This window comes from Prunus avium, chromosome 3, assembly GCF_965620075.1.
Source record: "Prunus avium chromosome 3, drPruAviu1.hap1.1, whole genome shotgun sequence".
Taxonomy (NCBI): Eukaryota; Viridiplantae; Streptophyta; class Magnoliopsida; order Rosales; family Rosaceae; genus Prunus; species Prunus avium.
In genome coordinates, this window is record NC_142286.1 from 26420036 (window position 1) to 26432595 (window position 12560).

General features: G+C 34.8%; 1 protein-coding gene across 1 annotated transcript; it reads left to right on the forward strand.

Annotated features, from left to right (window-relative positions):
* Positions 1-398: 398 nt before the first annotated feature.
* LOC110767827 (uncharacterized) lies at positions 399-4677 on the forward strand. The gene is made up of 2 exons (XM_021971483.2): positions 399-892; positions 3886-4677. Exons 1-2 carry the CDS (start codon positions 643-645, stop codon positions 4197-4199), a joined length of 564 nt encoding a protein of 187 aa, XP_021827175.1. The 5' UTR covers positions 399-642; the 3' UTR covers positions 4200-4677.
* The last annotated feature ends 7883 nt before the right edge of the window (positions 4678-12560 follow it).

Sequence of the window (12560 nt, forward strand, 5' to 3'; positions counted from 1 at the left end):
GTTGGTGTGCAGACGTTACAATAACTGAATATCTGCCTGACAAAGTAAACTAGGTTGTGTAGGTTTTCTTGTACACGTGGTTGATATGTAATCTAGTGTTTTGTCCAGGAAATGTCAAAGGGGGAGATTGTTAATACGAAAATTCGAATTGGCATTTCCTAGACTCTAGCATAGGTTGCAAATTAGGTTGAGGGGAGAGAGACGAGAGAGAGTTGTTTTTTCATTTTTCTATTTTCTAACTATATCAAATAGTAGGTGACGTGGTGACACGTGACTTTTTTACGAAAAAATGGATGAAATTCTAAAAAAGTAACGGTAAGGCTAAATTGACGATTTCAATTAATTTGGGACTAAATTGGCTGATCTTTTAATTCAATGCCTTAATTTCAACAATGGTCATAGTTCAGGGTAAACGGCTGAAAAAACAAAAAAATGTTTCTCTTCTGAAATCCAAACCTCAGCTGTTAGTATACTGTTGATCGCTATAGCTACACTCCAAGCTCCTCGTCTCCATCCTCCAACACTTTTCTTTCATACCTTCACTCAGAGTCCCACATCTGACTTTCATTTCTCTCAATTCTCACTATATATTGAAGCAATAGTCTCCATCCCGAATCTCTCTCCCGTACATTTCTCTCTTCAATGGCGACGATAACTGACTCCATCGCTCTCTATTCTTCGGCTCAAAATTCATATCTCCGGCCGGCGATATCGTCAAGGCCGGCTCTTTCCATCTCTGTTCGCCGGAGACTGGATGCGTTGCCGGAATTCAGGGGTTTGAGGGTTCACTTGCTTCCCAAACCGTCGCCCGCTTCCTCCAATTTTCCAAAAGCCAGGCCTTTTCCATCATCTGCCGGCATTGTCTCTCAAGCTCAGGATACCACTCTCGATGGTACGTTTTTTCTTTTGCCTTCTAATTTTAAATTTTCGCATAAAAATTGATTCTTTTTCTCGTTATTTGGTTCCTATAGTTTGGTTTCTCTTACCCCTTTTTCTTTAATCTAAGAATTTAGTTTTGTTGATGTTCTATTTTGGTGTTGAGGAAGCAATGTAGCACAATAGAAACAAGAAAGAAAAGTTTTGTTTGGATTTTGAACCAAGTTTTGATCATTTACTAGTGGATATCTCGTTAACTCTGTAGTTGGGTGTATTCAATTTTTTGCCTAAATGGCTATGCGAATTGAGATTGTTTTTATAGATTCGTATTAGCTTTATGCTCTGTCATTTTCTAGGGTATGTAATGTAAGCTCTGCTTGATGGGCTGCATCTTTGCTCCATTGATGAGTACTGTTACATGGGATTTTGTTTCATTAACAGTTTAATTAAGTATCCCCGACAAGAAGTATGAACTGCTTTTTTGGGTGTTATTGTTGTTGATTAGGGATGCCGAAACAAGACTAGTTCCCTTATTTCATAGCATAAGTTCTAATCATCTTCAATATTATCACCCTTATTTGTTTCTGAGTATAAAGAGGAGCAAGCCTTCATCACGTTAGAAATTTGATGGGCAAGTGTTATCTAAAACAGAGATTGTGACTGAAGGATTTCGTTAGTTCGAGAGCCATAAGTTTTATTGCTGTTTGTAGAGGACGCAGAGTATAGATAGGAAATTTGCACATAACCATATGCGTTCTAGTGTACTGTGCAACTCCCATGCAATTCTTGAACCCAAAACATTCATGTTCATCCTCTGATATTTGTGTGTCTATCTAAATTCATAATGGAAATAACGATAAATTTGTTACAATACTTGGTAATAGGCTGAGGCAGGGACAACCTCGTGATGTTAATGCTTCAAAGACCAGCCCGAGTCAAACATTCAGGGTTCGGCAGGCTGGCTACAGGCCAAACCAACTTACCTTGCCTTGGGTTTGTATAAGATGAGGGTTGGGAAGGTTGAATGGTTAGGGTGGGGTGGAGTTGTCACTTTTCTAGAAAATGTAGTGCTCTAGTTGTCCATGATAGAAATATAGGTGTGTTGGTAGAATGCCCTGTGGAACTTTTGAGGGCCACTTTGCTTCATGGAACCATTCTTCATCATTAAGATGACCATGGTTTGATGAAGAGGTGAATGCGTGTATTTTTCATCGCTACAATAACCATATTAATATGAAGATGACGTTTGAGATAAAGTCTGGATCTAAATTATATTAATCCTGTTTGCTTTACAAAATAATCCATAATGGGGATGATGCAGGTATTGAATTAGGAACATAGAGACCATTAGAACTCCGGGTACCATAATGATTGAGAGTTTTAAGCATTTGAATGTGCTTCTTACGACTCCCAAGAATTGAAAGAATTGGCAGATAGACTGTCCCTAAAATACGTAGTAGTGAGTGCAAACCCACATTCACATAAAAAAAAATGACCGGTTCCATTTTACAATCTATAAATTTCCTTCATGGCCAGTTTCAAGGAAGCATTAATAGTAACTTTTTGAGGTTAGAATCTATGTAACCCATCAAACTAACCCTCAAATTATGCTACATTCCTAATTGAAAAGAATTTTTTTTAATCTTTTATATGCATAAAGAAAATTATAAACATATATTGTGTGTGTGTGTGTGTGTGTGCAAATGAAAATCTAATTGAATCACCAAAGAAAATTTCTTAAAAAAGATTATAACATGTGAAAAGATTTAATGTACACATCAATTTGGTAAACATATATTGTGTGGGTGTGTGTAATATTGGATGCAATTGTTTTTTAGTTTCCAGAAGAAACCTACTTCTAATTTGTGTTGCCATTGTCGTATCAAATTGGAAGCTTCCTTTGTCAAACAATTTTTCTCTTTTGAAATCGATGACTTCCAATTAATTTCAACACTGCAATCTGACAAGAAGTTATCCACCGCAATGCCTAAACTCCAAATTTAGCATGCCATCTGGAAGTTGTGGTGAAAAATCATACTTTTCAGGTTTGAAGAGACGTATCAAAGGAAATGAAATAGGCATGAGGTAGGAATACAATGTTTTGTGGTTATCATACCTGTATGAGTTCGAAGCCATTTGGTTACATATCCAATTTTGTGATGACCCTTTCTACGTCAAATTTCATTTCCTCATTTCTTCACATCTCACATCTCTTATGTCACAGTACCACTAGATGTGGAAATTGAATGTGTACTTCAATATCAGCTTCACCTTATCCATGGTAGAAAGTCAGAGAACTCAAATTAACTTTTTCAGGTCTTTATTTTCTCCCACAATGGCTTCAGATAAAATATATCAATGTCTGGTTTGTCGCAGATGATTTCTTGATGTTTCTATAAAGTAAAAAAGATGAAGTGAAAGAAAGGCCTCAAGTTTATTCTAATCTGCCTGCAAATGAAATTTTGTTCTTATTCAGTATAGTCAACTATAATGGACATGAAATGTCAGATCTATATATTATGCATACACTGTAATTCAGTAAAAGTTTTGGAATCAATTGTTTTTCTTGGTGCATACACTGTTATTGTCAATGTGATAGATAAGCACACTTCACTGTAATATCTTCATCTGGTGTTGTTTGGCAGTTCCATTCATGTGCCATCAAACGATTGGACCATAGCTACCATTCACCATCTCTCATAATTGCATGTTACAAGTTTTTAAATGGAGCTGTATTTTGCATTTATTCTGCATTTATACTTGGTCATATATAAGAGTGCTGGCTCAGATAGTGCTCCAGTATTTTAGTGCATAAGACCAGGTTGATACAGAGTACTGATTGAGTAAAAGTTGGACATTTTCTGAAACTTAGAAAAAGAACATTGTCTGATTGTTTGCTTGTATCAGGTTACCAGCATATCATCTTTTTGTATTAAGATCACAGTTTAGCATTGATTCTTTTTGTTAAATGCAGGCGAATGTATTTACCCTTTTGCTTTCTAACTACAGTTCCCACAGTTACGGATACAACATGGAACTCACTGGTCCTTAAAGCTGATGGCCCTGTATTGGTTGAGTTTTGGGCTCCATGGTGTGGACCTTGCCGTACGATCCATCCAGTAGTGGGTGAACTAGCAAAGGAGTATGCTGGGAAGCTTAAGTGCTTTAAGTTAAGCACGGATGATACTCCTTCAATTGCAACCCTACATGGAATTCGAAGTGTCCCAACCATCATGATTTTCATTAACGGTGAGAAAAAGGACGCAATAATTGGTGCTGTGCCTAAAACTACATTGACTGCTACCATTGAGAAATTTTTGTAGGTGGGTATGGAAATCTTTTGCAAAATTTCTATTAGTATTTTTCTTTTCTTTCATGTTCTCTTTGCTGTTAGGTAATAAATTCATTAGTCTATCAAATTTGGAAGCTTCTTTTATCTTGTCTTTTGATGGTCATCTATGTTGATTTTCTACATGAGACGCCTCTCGACTCCTCCAATAATACTGGCCTTGCTGAAAATTTCTTGCCCCAAAGAAAACTAGAGATTTTAGAGGGTCAACTTTCGCAACTTTGAAAATCTTCTGCATAAGAGTCCCTACAATGACCTGGGTCTTGCCTTCTTACCCACTCACATTTTGTCATATTTTCTTCTATTCTAGAACTTTTGAACTTAACTAGTCCTTCATGTTGATTTGATGTTGTTGGATCTTACTGAAAAATATGTTGATACTTTCTTTTGAATTGCTGTCACCAATAAAGATAAATCAAGGGCTGCAGCCTGCTTACAAGTTACATCTAGAATCTCACAAGAGTTCTGACTCTTCTTCTAAGCCATTTCTGATTATGATGTTGATGTCTTTGATTCAAAAACTATGACTGTTTCTGTTGTTTATATGGCTTGAATCAAACTGAGGGCTTCATTCCTATTGGCAGCTGACTAAGAAAATAGGGTCGAAGTTAGAAGTTGCCTTGTTTACAAATATAAAAAAACAAGAGGAAAGTCTATATTATGATAGAAACTACATTTTATTGGTCTCTGTTCTTGAATTTCCATGCCAGAAGTATGTTTAGGGAACCATTTATTCTTTTATTTCGCAAAGAAAAGTCTCATTAAACTTGAAAGGTGGACTGATGAGTTTGTCTTTCAACAGAAAAAAAGAATAGCTTTCATGAGAAGACAGAAATAAAATACTTCATTCCATTTTAGTCTTCTGTCAAAACGAGTTCACTTTACCAAGTTAATAAAATCGGTTTAACACTTGGTACAAAAGAGAAGAAGCTATTCTTGTTAAACAAATTAGGAGCTCTCCTTTTCTCTATTCCCTAACGTAGGGTGCCTGGTTCTAACTTCCAATGGAAACATGAGGAACCCTATTTGATCTGGGCACGGGTGCCACTAGCCCACAACCTTCTACTAAAATTGGATGGTCCACAAAACTTGAGCAGCAATTCAATTCAACTTTTTCTTTCAAACACTAACTGTTATGATTTAAGAAAGGAAGAGGCTTTATCAATCTGTTTACTAAGATGTGAGCACGCCAAAAAAAAACCATTGAAATGAAAAAAGTTGACGCTTGGACTAACGGTGAAGACGGAATGAAGTTGCAAACAAGGAGGAAATTGAAAAAATAAAAAATAAAAAACTGCAAGTTGGCCTATTTAAAATTTGTAGACCATATCACAGTCGCAGTCACAGTCACAGCCAGTCAGAGCCTTATCTGAATTGTTGTGAATATTGTGTAAACTCAATTTGTTATATGGGAACCTTCTGACATTTACTAAGTCCAATTTTAATTGACATGCCGCCCTCTATTCTCTAATGTTCTATTGTCTATTTGGTCAGTTGATTTTGTTGCTTAGTATTGAATCGATATATTACTCTGGGAACCACTTGGCCTTGTATGTCTGGTTTATTCTGTGTAAACAATGATTGTTGCTGAAGCTCAGGCTAGGCGGCATTTTACTAGAAACATCAGCATGCTATTATTTTCTATTACGTCTCATTGTTTTTCTTTCTTTATAATGGCGTCCGCATGGTAACATCGTGCGAACATCTGCATAGGAAAAGAACTATATATATCATCAACATGCAGGCCGACTCCCAATGCAATTATGCAACGCTAATTTTTAATCGGCGGTTTATGTGTCTGGAAACTGGTGTTGCTTATTACATGCATTCTAATTAGCCACTTGGATGCCAGAAAGCTAGGTTAGGTTAGAAACAAATGACAAATAGGAGATTAGCAATACTTGGATATTATAAAACCAAGGAGGCCATCGGAGGCCAGCTAGCTAGAAGCGTCTTATTAGAACTTTCTTTCTTGTTGTTATCCTTTTGTAAACATATTGGCAACAAGTCAAGCAAAACCCAAAACCCAATGCAAGTTTTTGTTTAACTTCAAGTTGTGAAGTTGGTGCTTGGTCTATTCTGTTAACTAGTAGCTTTGACTGATGATTGAAGTTGATCACATGGAGTATCTGTAGATCCTGCATGTGTATTTAAAACTGAACGAGACTGTAATGGTTTAGTTCGGTTGTGGTTTTGAGCTTTTGTAAATCCCCCTAAACTAAACCAGAGAAGTTATGAATTCGATTCAACTTCATCAGCATTTTTTTATTAAAACCAAACTAAATCAAATCATTTTATTTTAATAGGTTCGATAGTGAATGTGGAGTAAAATTGATTCAATCCGACTCGTGCTACCCCTAGCTAGCAGTTTCTTATAAGTTGACTGTGTCATGAGTGTAAAATCTAGGCATATGAAACTTGTAGTTTTGGTCCTGCATGGTGGGATGAATAGATCTAAGCCCTACTGTCCTCCTTTTTTCTCTCTACTATTTTAAAGCTAATCAAAGTAAGTTGCTTGCCAATTGCAAATTGGCTTGTGAGGTTTGCGAACATGGTCAACAACAGCCCTGTGTTATCCATGTCCGTATTCTCTATCTAGGAAACAGTGACAATACAATGCACAAAGATAAGCCATCATGCACCACCTAATCTTTATCTGGCGTGCAGAAGTCCTGTCTTCTGAGCAAGAAGAAGATAGGCACGACGTCATTAACAACTTTCGAAGGAAAATTATTACCTGAATATTATATTATTCACGATGAAAGGGATATTGCCGTTCAATGATTTTGTTTTTGTTTTTGTTTTTTTCCTATACCCTCCAATTTTGTAGATGTGGATTAGGCCAGTTGATTACGACAGTGAGTCCGCTTGCTAACGTCCAAGTTCGGAAGCCAATTTGATAGGCACAACTATATGAAAATTAATTGTGAAAGTTCGAAAGCCAGTTGATCAGATCAGGGCAGGCAGAACTATGTGAAATGTTGATATTGTTATGCATCTTGCCCAGCTTAACATTTACGATGAATTGGGTTCTTTATTTAAAACACAAGTTAACTGCAAAGTCGTGCTAGAACCTAGAATATCACAGTTCATTTTCACACTAGAAAGTTTAACCCCTAGTGATCTATAAAAAGAGAATTCAATCTGGTCCAAAAGGTTTGGTCCAAGGTTGACAAATACGTTTTATTCAGAAACTTTCCACACACTGATCAAGTAGAATCATGTTTTAAGGTGGATTTCTGTTTTTTTTTTTTTTTTTTTTCTTATACAAGCAATAGTTCAAATTATTTTAAATTAATCTAATTTCAGGGAAGGGGGATTCGATCTTGAGTGAAGGTGGCGGGCAATTTGAAGGTGCGATTCTAGTTTATAAAAGCATGACTATTTAAGATATATTTTATCTACGCGTATATGTTATAAAATAAAAACAAATTTCCTTCTTTTGGTAAGCTAAAATCATATACATGTTTATCTATAATCAAATACCATGATCAGCTTATACATGAGAATACGCTATATATATGTACGGTATGGATTGGAGTAGACTTCATTTTCACCACGCCATGAACTTATCTGCTCTGAACTGAATATATCTATTGAATACTTATCGTAATTGATTTTTCTTTCTTTGTACAAAAGTAGCTTTCTTCTTATCTAACCATGGAGTCATGACAAGATGTCTCTTGTCCAATGAAATTATGAGTTACTTTCCCCGTTCTAGTTATATATTAATTCGAGGGGTAATAATAATAATAATAATAATGTAACACCTCTAAATAGGAGTAAAACAGTGCTCATCATACTCAATTATGCTCCAACAAATCCAAATAAAATACAACTTATACAAAATATAAGATGGGCAATATAGGAGGGCGGTGGAAGTTTCATTATGTTATGAGTTTCGGTTTCAACTGTTTTTTGTTTTCAGAAATCTCGACTGTACAAGGGAAACTTTATTAATCATCAATAAAAAGACATGGGCATAAAAGAGGAAGGAGAGAATAGGAGCTTAAGAAGTTGACCACGATTAGAGGCATCAACAAACAAAAAGTCCTGAATAAGATCATGAGGCTCCTCAAACCATTCGAATCTATCACTAATAAATAATGCCCGACGAGCTAAGCTATGTGTCACTTCATTCTCATATAGCACCAATTTTCCCGTAAATAACTTGTTGGACTTTCGTCGTCTTCCTTAGTTAATTGGCAAATTAGGCGTCCACCTATTAAAATAATGGAATAAGGCAAAAGACTTCTAGAAGCTATTTTAACTAATAACTACCGGCCAGAGATAGACTATTTTTATAGAGTACATTAATGTATTATTTTATGCGTAGCTAGCAAATATAAAAAAATAGAACATGTTAAATAATAATATAATAAAGAAAATTCACTATTATACGGCCCAAATTGTAAAAACACCATATATGAAATGGACTTTAGAAACATACCCAAAGTTCATTTAAAACTTAATAGAGAGGTTTTTAACTTCTTATAAATTACAAAACTGCTATTGATTTCTTAAAACAAATCCAACCCCAAAACCACATTAAAAAAAATCCAAAATACTCAATAGGACATCAAAGTAATTTAATAATCAAAATTAAATTCAATATGGCGAGCTGTCATATTTTGGGTTTTTTTAGAGTTGTTTATAAAAATTAAATAGCATAGAATTTATCTATATCATTAGTGCTAAGAATAAGTATATAACTAAATATCTCATAAGATAATTCCTTTTTTTTGGGTGAAAAATAAAATAATTCCCTTTGAGTGCAAGATATGATGGTTTTGAGCTAAGTCGGCATAGGGAAGTGGTGCTGCCCCCTCCCTTCTAGATCAAGTTGATTGGGTTGCTTGAAAGCAACTTATGGCTAGGAAAATAATTAAGTAATTAAAAGTGACCACATAGAGATAAGTTAAACATTAATTCATGACTATATTATATTAATAATTGAAGATTTTAATATTCATGTTGCATGTTATAGCTGCAGTGCTCCGGCATTAGTGGTTTCAAATTGTCGTTTGTCCTTGGAGACTTCACATCATATAAATCAATATGCATTATTAATATTAGTAGATATTTTTAAAATCCTGTTGTTTGTTTAGTCTAGGTCTTTAGGAAGCGTGGTCGATCGATCATGTATACATGCCTTCTTTCATTGGCCAATTAATCAAGCTCACAAGTTTCAAACTTTTGACGAGAAGGGGGATTTTCTCGCATAGACGGCAAAGTGTCATAGGGATTTGAACATGAAATCGCTTATCAGTAAGTTAATGGTATTTTCTACTAGATTAGACCCCGTCGGTTCAAACTCTTGCATTTAAAATTTGGGAAGAAGAGTGTTATATTCTAATAATACAAAAATTAACAATAAATAAGTAAAAAAAGAAAGCTGGAGACACGCACATTTATGAACAACATCTTCATGCTGGGGAAGGGGGAGAGCATGGAGACATAGAGGCATGGTGTTTGCAGTTTAATAAGTTCATGCATGATTGAGTCTTGGAAGTTGGAGCTGATCTGCTTATCCAGATAATTAGGCGTAGGAGATGTAGAAGAAAACACAAACATTTATATACGTTAACAGTCTGGCTAGAGAGAGTCGTACATAAAACTAAGCCCTCAAAAAAACCAAGCTAACGAGCTAACAAGCTAAGTGTTCAAGTTCTTATCAAGTCCTTGTTCACTTTAATGATTTGTTGTTTAAGTTCAGATTCAGTTTCATTTTTCTACACAGGATCTGAACATAGTGGCACGCCCGCATTCATAAATAACTTCTTACTTAAGAACTAGATGTTCACTCTACATCCATAATCTTGTTCTTCCTTCATTGTTTCTAAGTGTTTTCACTACGAAAAAAGTGGCAACAGTCACTATTATAAATAACTTCTTACTTAAGAACTAGATGTTCACTCTACATCCATAATCTTGTTCTTCCTTCATTGTTTCTAAGTGTTTTCACTACGAAAAAAGTGGCAACACCCAACTTTAGTCATTAAATAATAGTGACTGTTGCCACTTCTTTTTTGTATTATTTTAGTGAATACACTTACCGTCTCTCAGTTATTAGCTAATTTTGTTACGATAATTTTCCATAATTCATATTTCATAAACACACTCTAACTTAACAATAACTTCATGAACGTGACACACGACATGAGTTGAATTTGAATCCTTAGTTATGATCTAAGAGATAGTTCCTAGAATTTACAGCTGAAACCCTCCCAAACCAACCTTTGGTCAATTTCTCTTGTTACTAGAACATGGTCCCTCAGAAACTCTCACGTTGTTGAACGGACAAAAGGAAGGGGCGGGGAAGAGAGGCCAAGGAACTTTATAAGGATCTATAGATATTCTAGAATGTCGACATTCCCAGACATAATTTATTGGTGTTGTCAAACAGTCAAAGCTTAAAGCATGCACCACCGCAATTTGTAGTTCTCCCACTCTCTCTCTCCTTCTAGACTTTCAACCCAGCAGACAAAAATCAATCAATGAGAAGAAAAAAATTTCTTTCTAGAAACATTTGCAGCTGATCTTCACACGTGGCAATCAATTTTGGAAATTGAGAAAAGGAATGAAACTTTTCAATAATAAATGGCCTATTGAGCAGTAACTTTCAAAGGTCTACATCCTCTGGAAAACCTGTACCATCATCTTTACAACTTACGTACCCATAGCTTTTCTTTTTATTTGTTTCTTCATCGTAAAAGAAAGGGTCAATCTCGCGTTCTAAACTAAAATGAGCGTAAGTGTTCTATCACCGAAACTATAAAACATGAGAAATGAACCTTACATGTTATTTCATGCAGTACATTTTCTCTTTCAAGAACAAACAAGAGTACTAAAAAAAATAAGGTTTGGAGTTCCATTTATGCAGTTGTGTTAATGGTTGTATAGAAAATGTTGTACCGAGAGCTCTTACGCGCAATGGTCGGAATCTGCTCTGTGTTGGTGCCCACCCACCATGTAAATGCCTCGAAGAGATTTTGCTGTTTTGTTTGTTCGTAATGTTATTGTTTTTCATCAATTATGAATGACGTTAGTATTGTTTAAATTCTAATATTGAAATTATATATGTTTCTTACACTTATAAGCTTATGGTAAATTACATATGGAAGTGTATACTTCCCAACAGAAAATACGCTGACCTAATTAATATCGATATGTTTAACGTTAAACGCATTATTCTTTATATTTGTTTTCGTTCTTCTTATTAATAAAATACTATCATTCTTTATAAAATAAAATAAAATGCAATACCCTTTATTGCCATTGTTAAATTCGACTAAGTCATTCAACTGTCAACTATCAACTATCAACTATGCCATTCAAGACAATTAACCTCTACCTATATTCAAATGTAAACGTAACAATTACGCATTAATTTGGTCTTATCTTCAGTTTATGACCTTTCATTTTTTTCAAATTTTTTGCTTCTTTTAAAATTATTTCATTTTAGGGAGAGAAAGAGCTTTCGGACCAATTGCATCTGCAATGAATGAGCATAGAGTTAACTATATAGAATTGTTCAAATTATTATTCTATTTTCAAATTCCTTTAAGAACTATTGAGTTTTAGAATATACAAACTCTAATAAACTTCTTGGCACCTCCATTAACTAGTCCGTTTATTAATATATTAAATGCAATAAGCAATTCAAAACGTCCTTATTCTGCACCCGAGTTCGAATCCCCTAGTAGCCAAGTGATCAAACAGGCAAACCAGTTGCTCTAACACTTACCTTATGCTTGATGCCTTGATTCTTGGGGTCAAGATAAAAACAATGAGCAAACTTCTTAAGTGGAAGGGGTCATTTGACCGTACTAGGATAGGCCTTGTGTGCAACTTGCGAAATCATGCATAGATGATAGATCCATGTGGAAAAACATTAAGTTAATATATATAATACACAATATTATTATGTATAATTTTTATGAAGAACACGGTCCTCCACGTTATGATATGATAAACAAAGTATGCATTTGGCCGCATATTACAACACCACGTAGCTAAAGAGCTTACCAGTCGTATTACCAACTTTAAAATGTCTTGGTGTTGTAAGAGATTGATAGTTCAAATAGTTAGCAGATATTATTTCTGTGCTCGAGATCTAATATTAAAATTTCCCTTTGAAGATATCGCTTATATATAAAAATAAAATAAAAAACTGTTTTTTTTATTGCTAGACAAGACCATATATAATATATTGAAACCAAAACTGACATGAATGACGATTAAGATTTTTTATTTGATTACAAGCGATATTAGGAGAATGGTGAATCAAACTTAGGACCTCATATGCAAACTAAATGCACTTAAATATATATAT

What these genes read in the sequence shown, in the direction of transcription:
- LOC110767827 (XM_021971483.2), top strand. Translation starts at nt 643, where the DNA reads ATGGCGACGATAACTGACTCCATCGCTCTCTATTCTTCGGCTCAAAAT. An exon ending in TCAGGATACCACTCTCGATG is followed by an intron (nt 893 to 3,885) that starts GTACGTTTTTTC and finishes TTCTAACTACAG; the next exon opens with TTCCCACAGTTACGGATACA.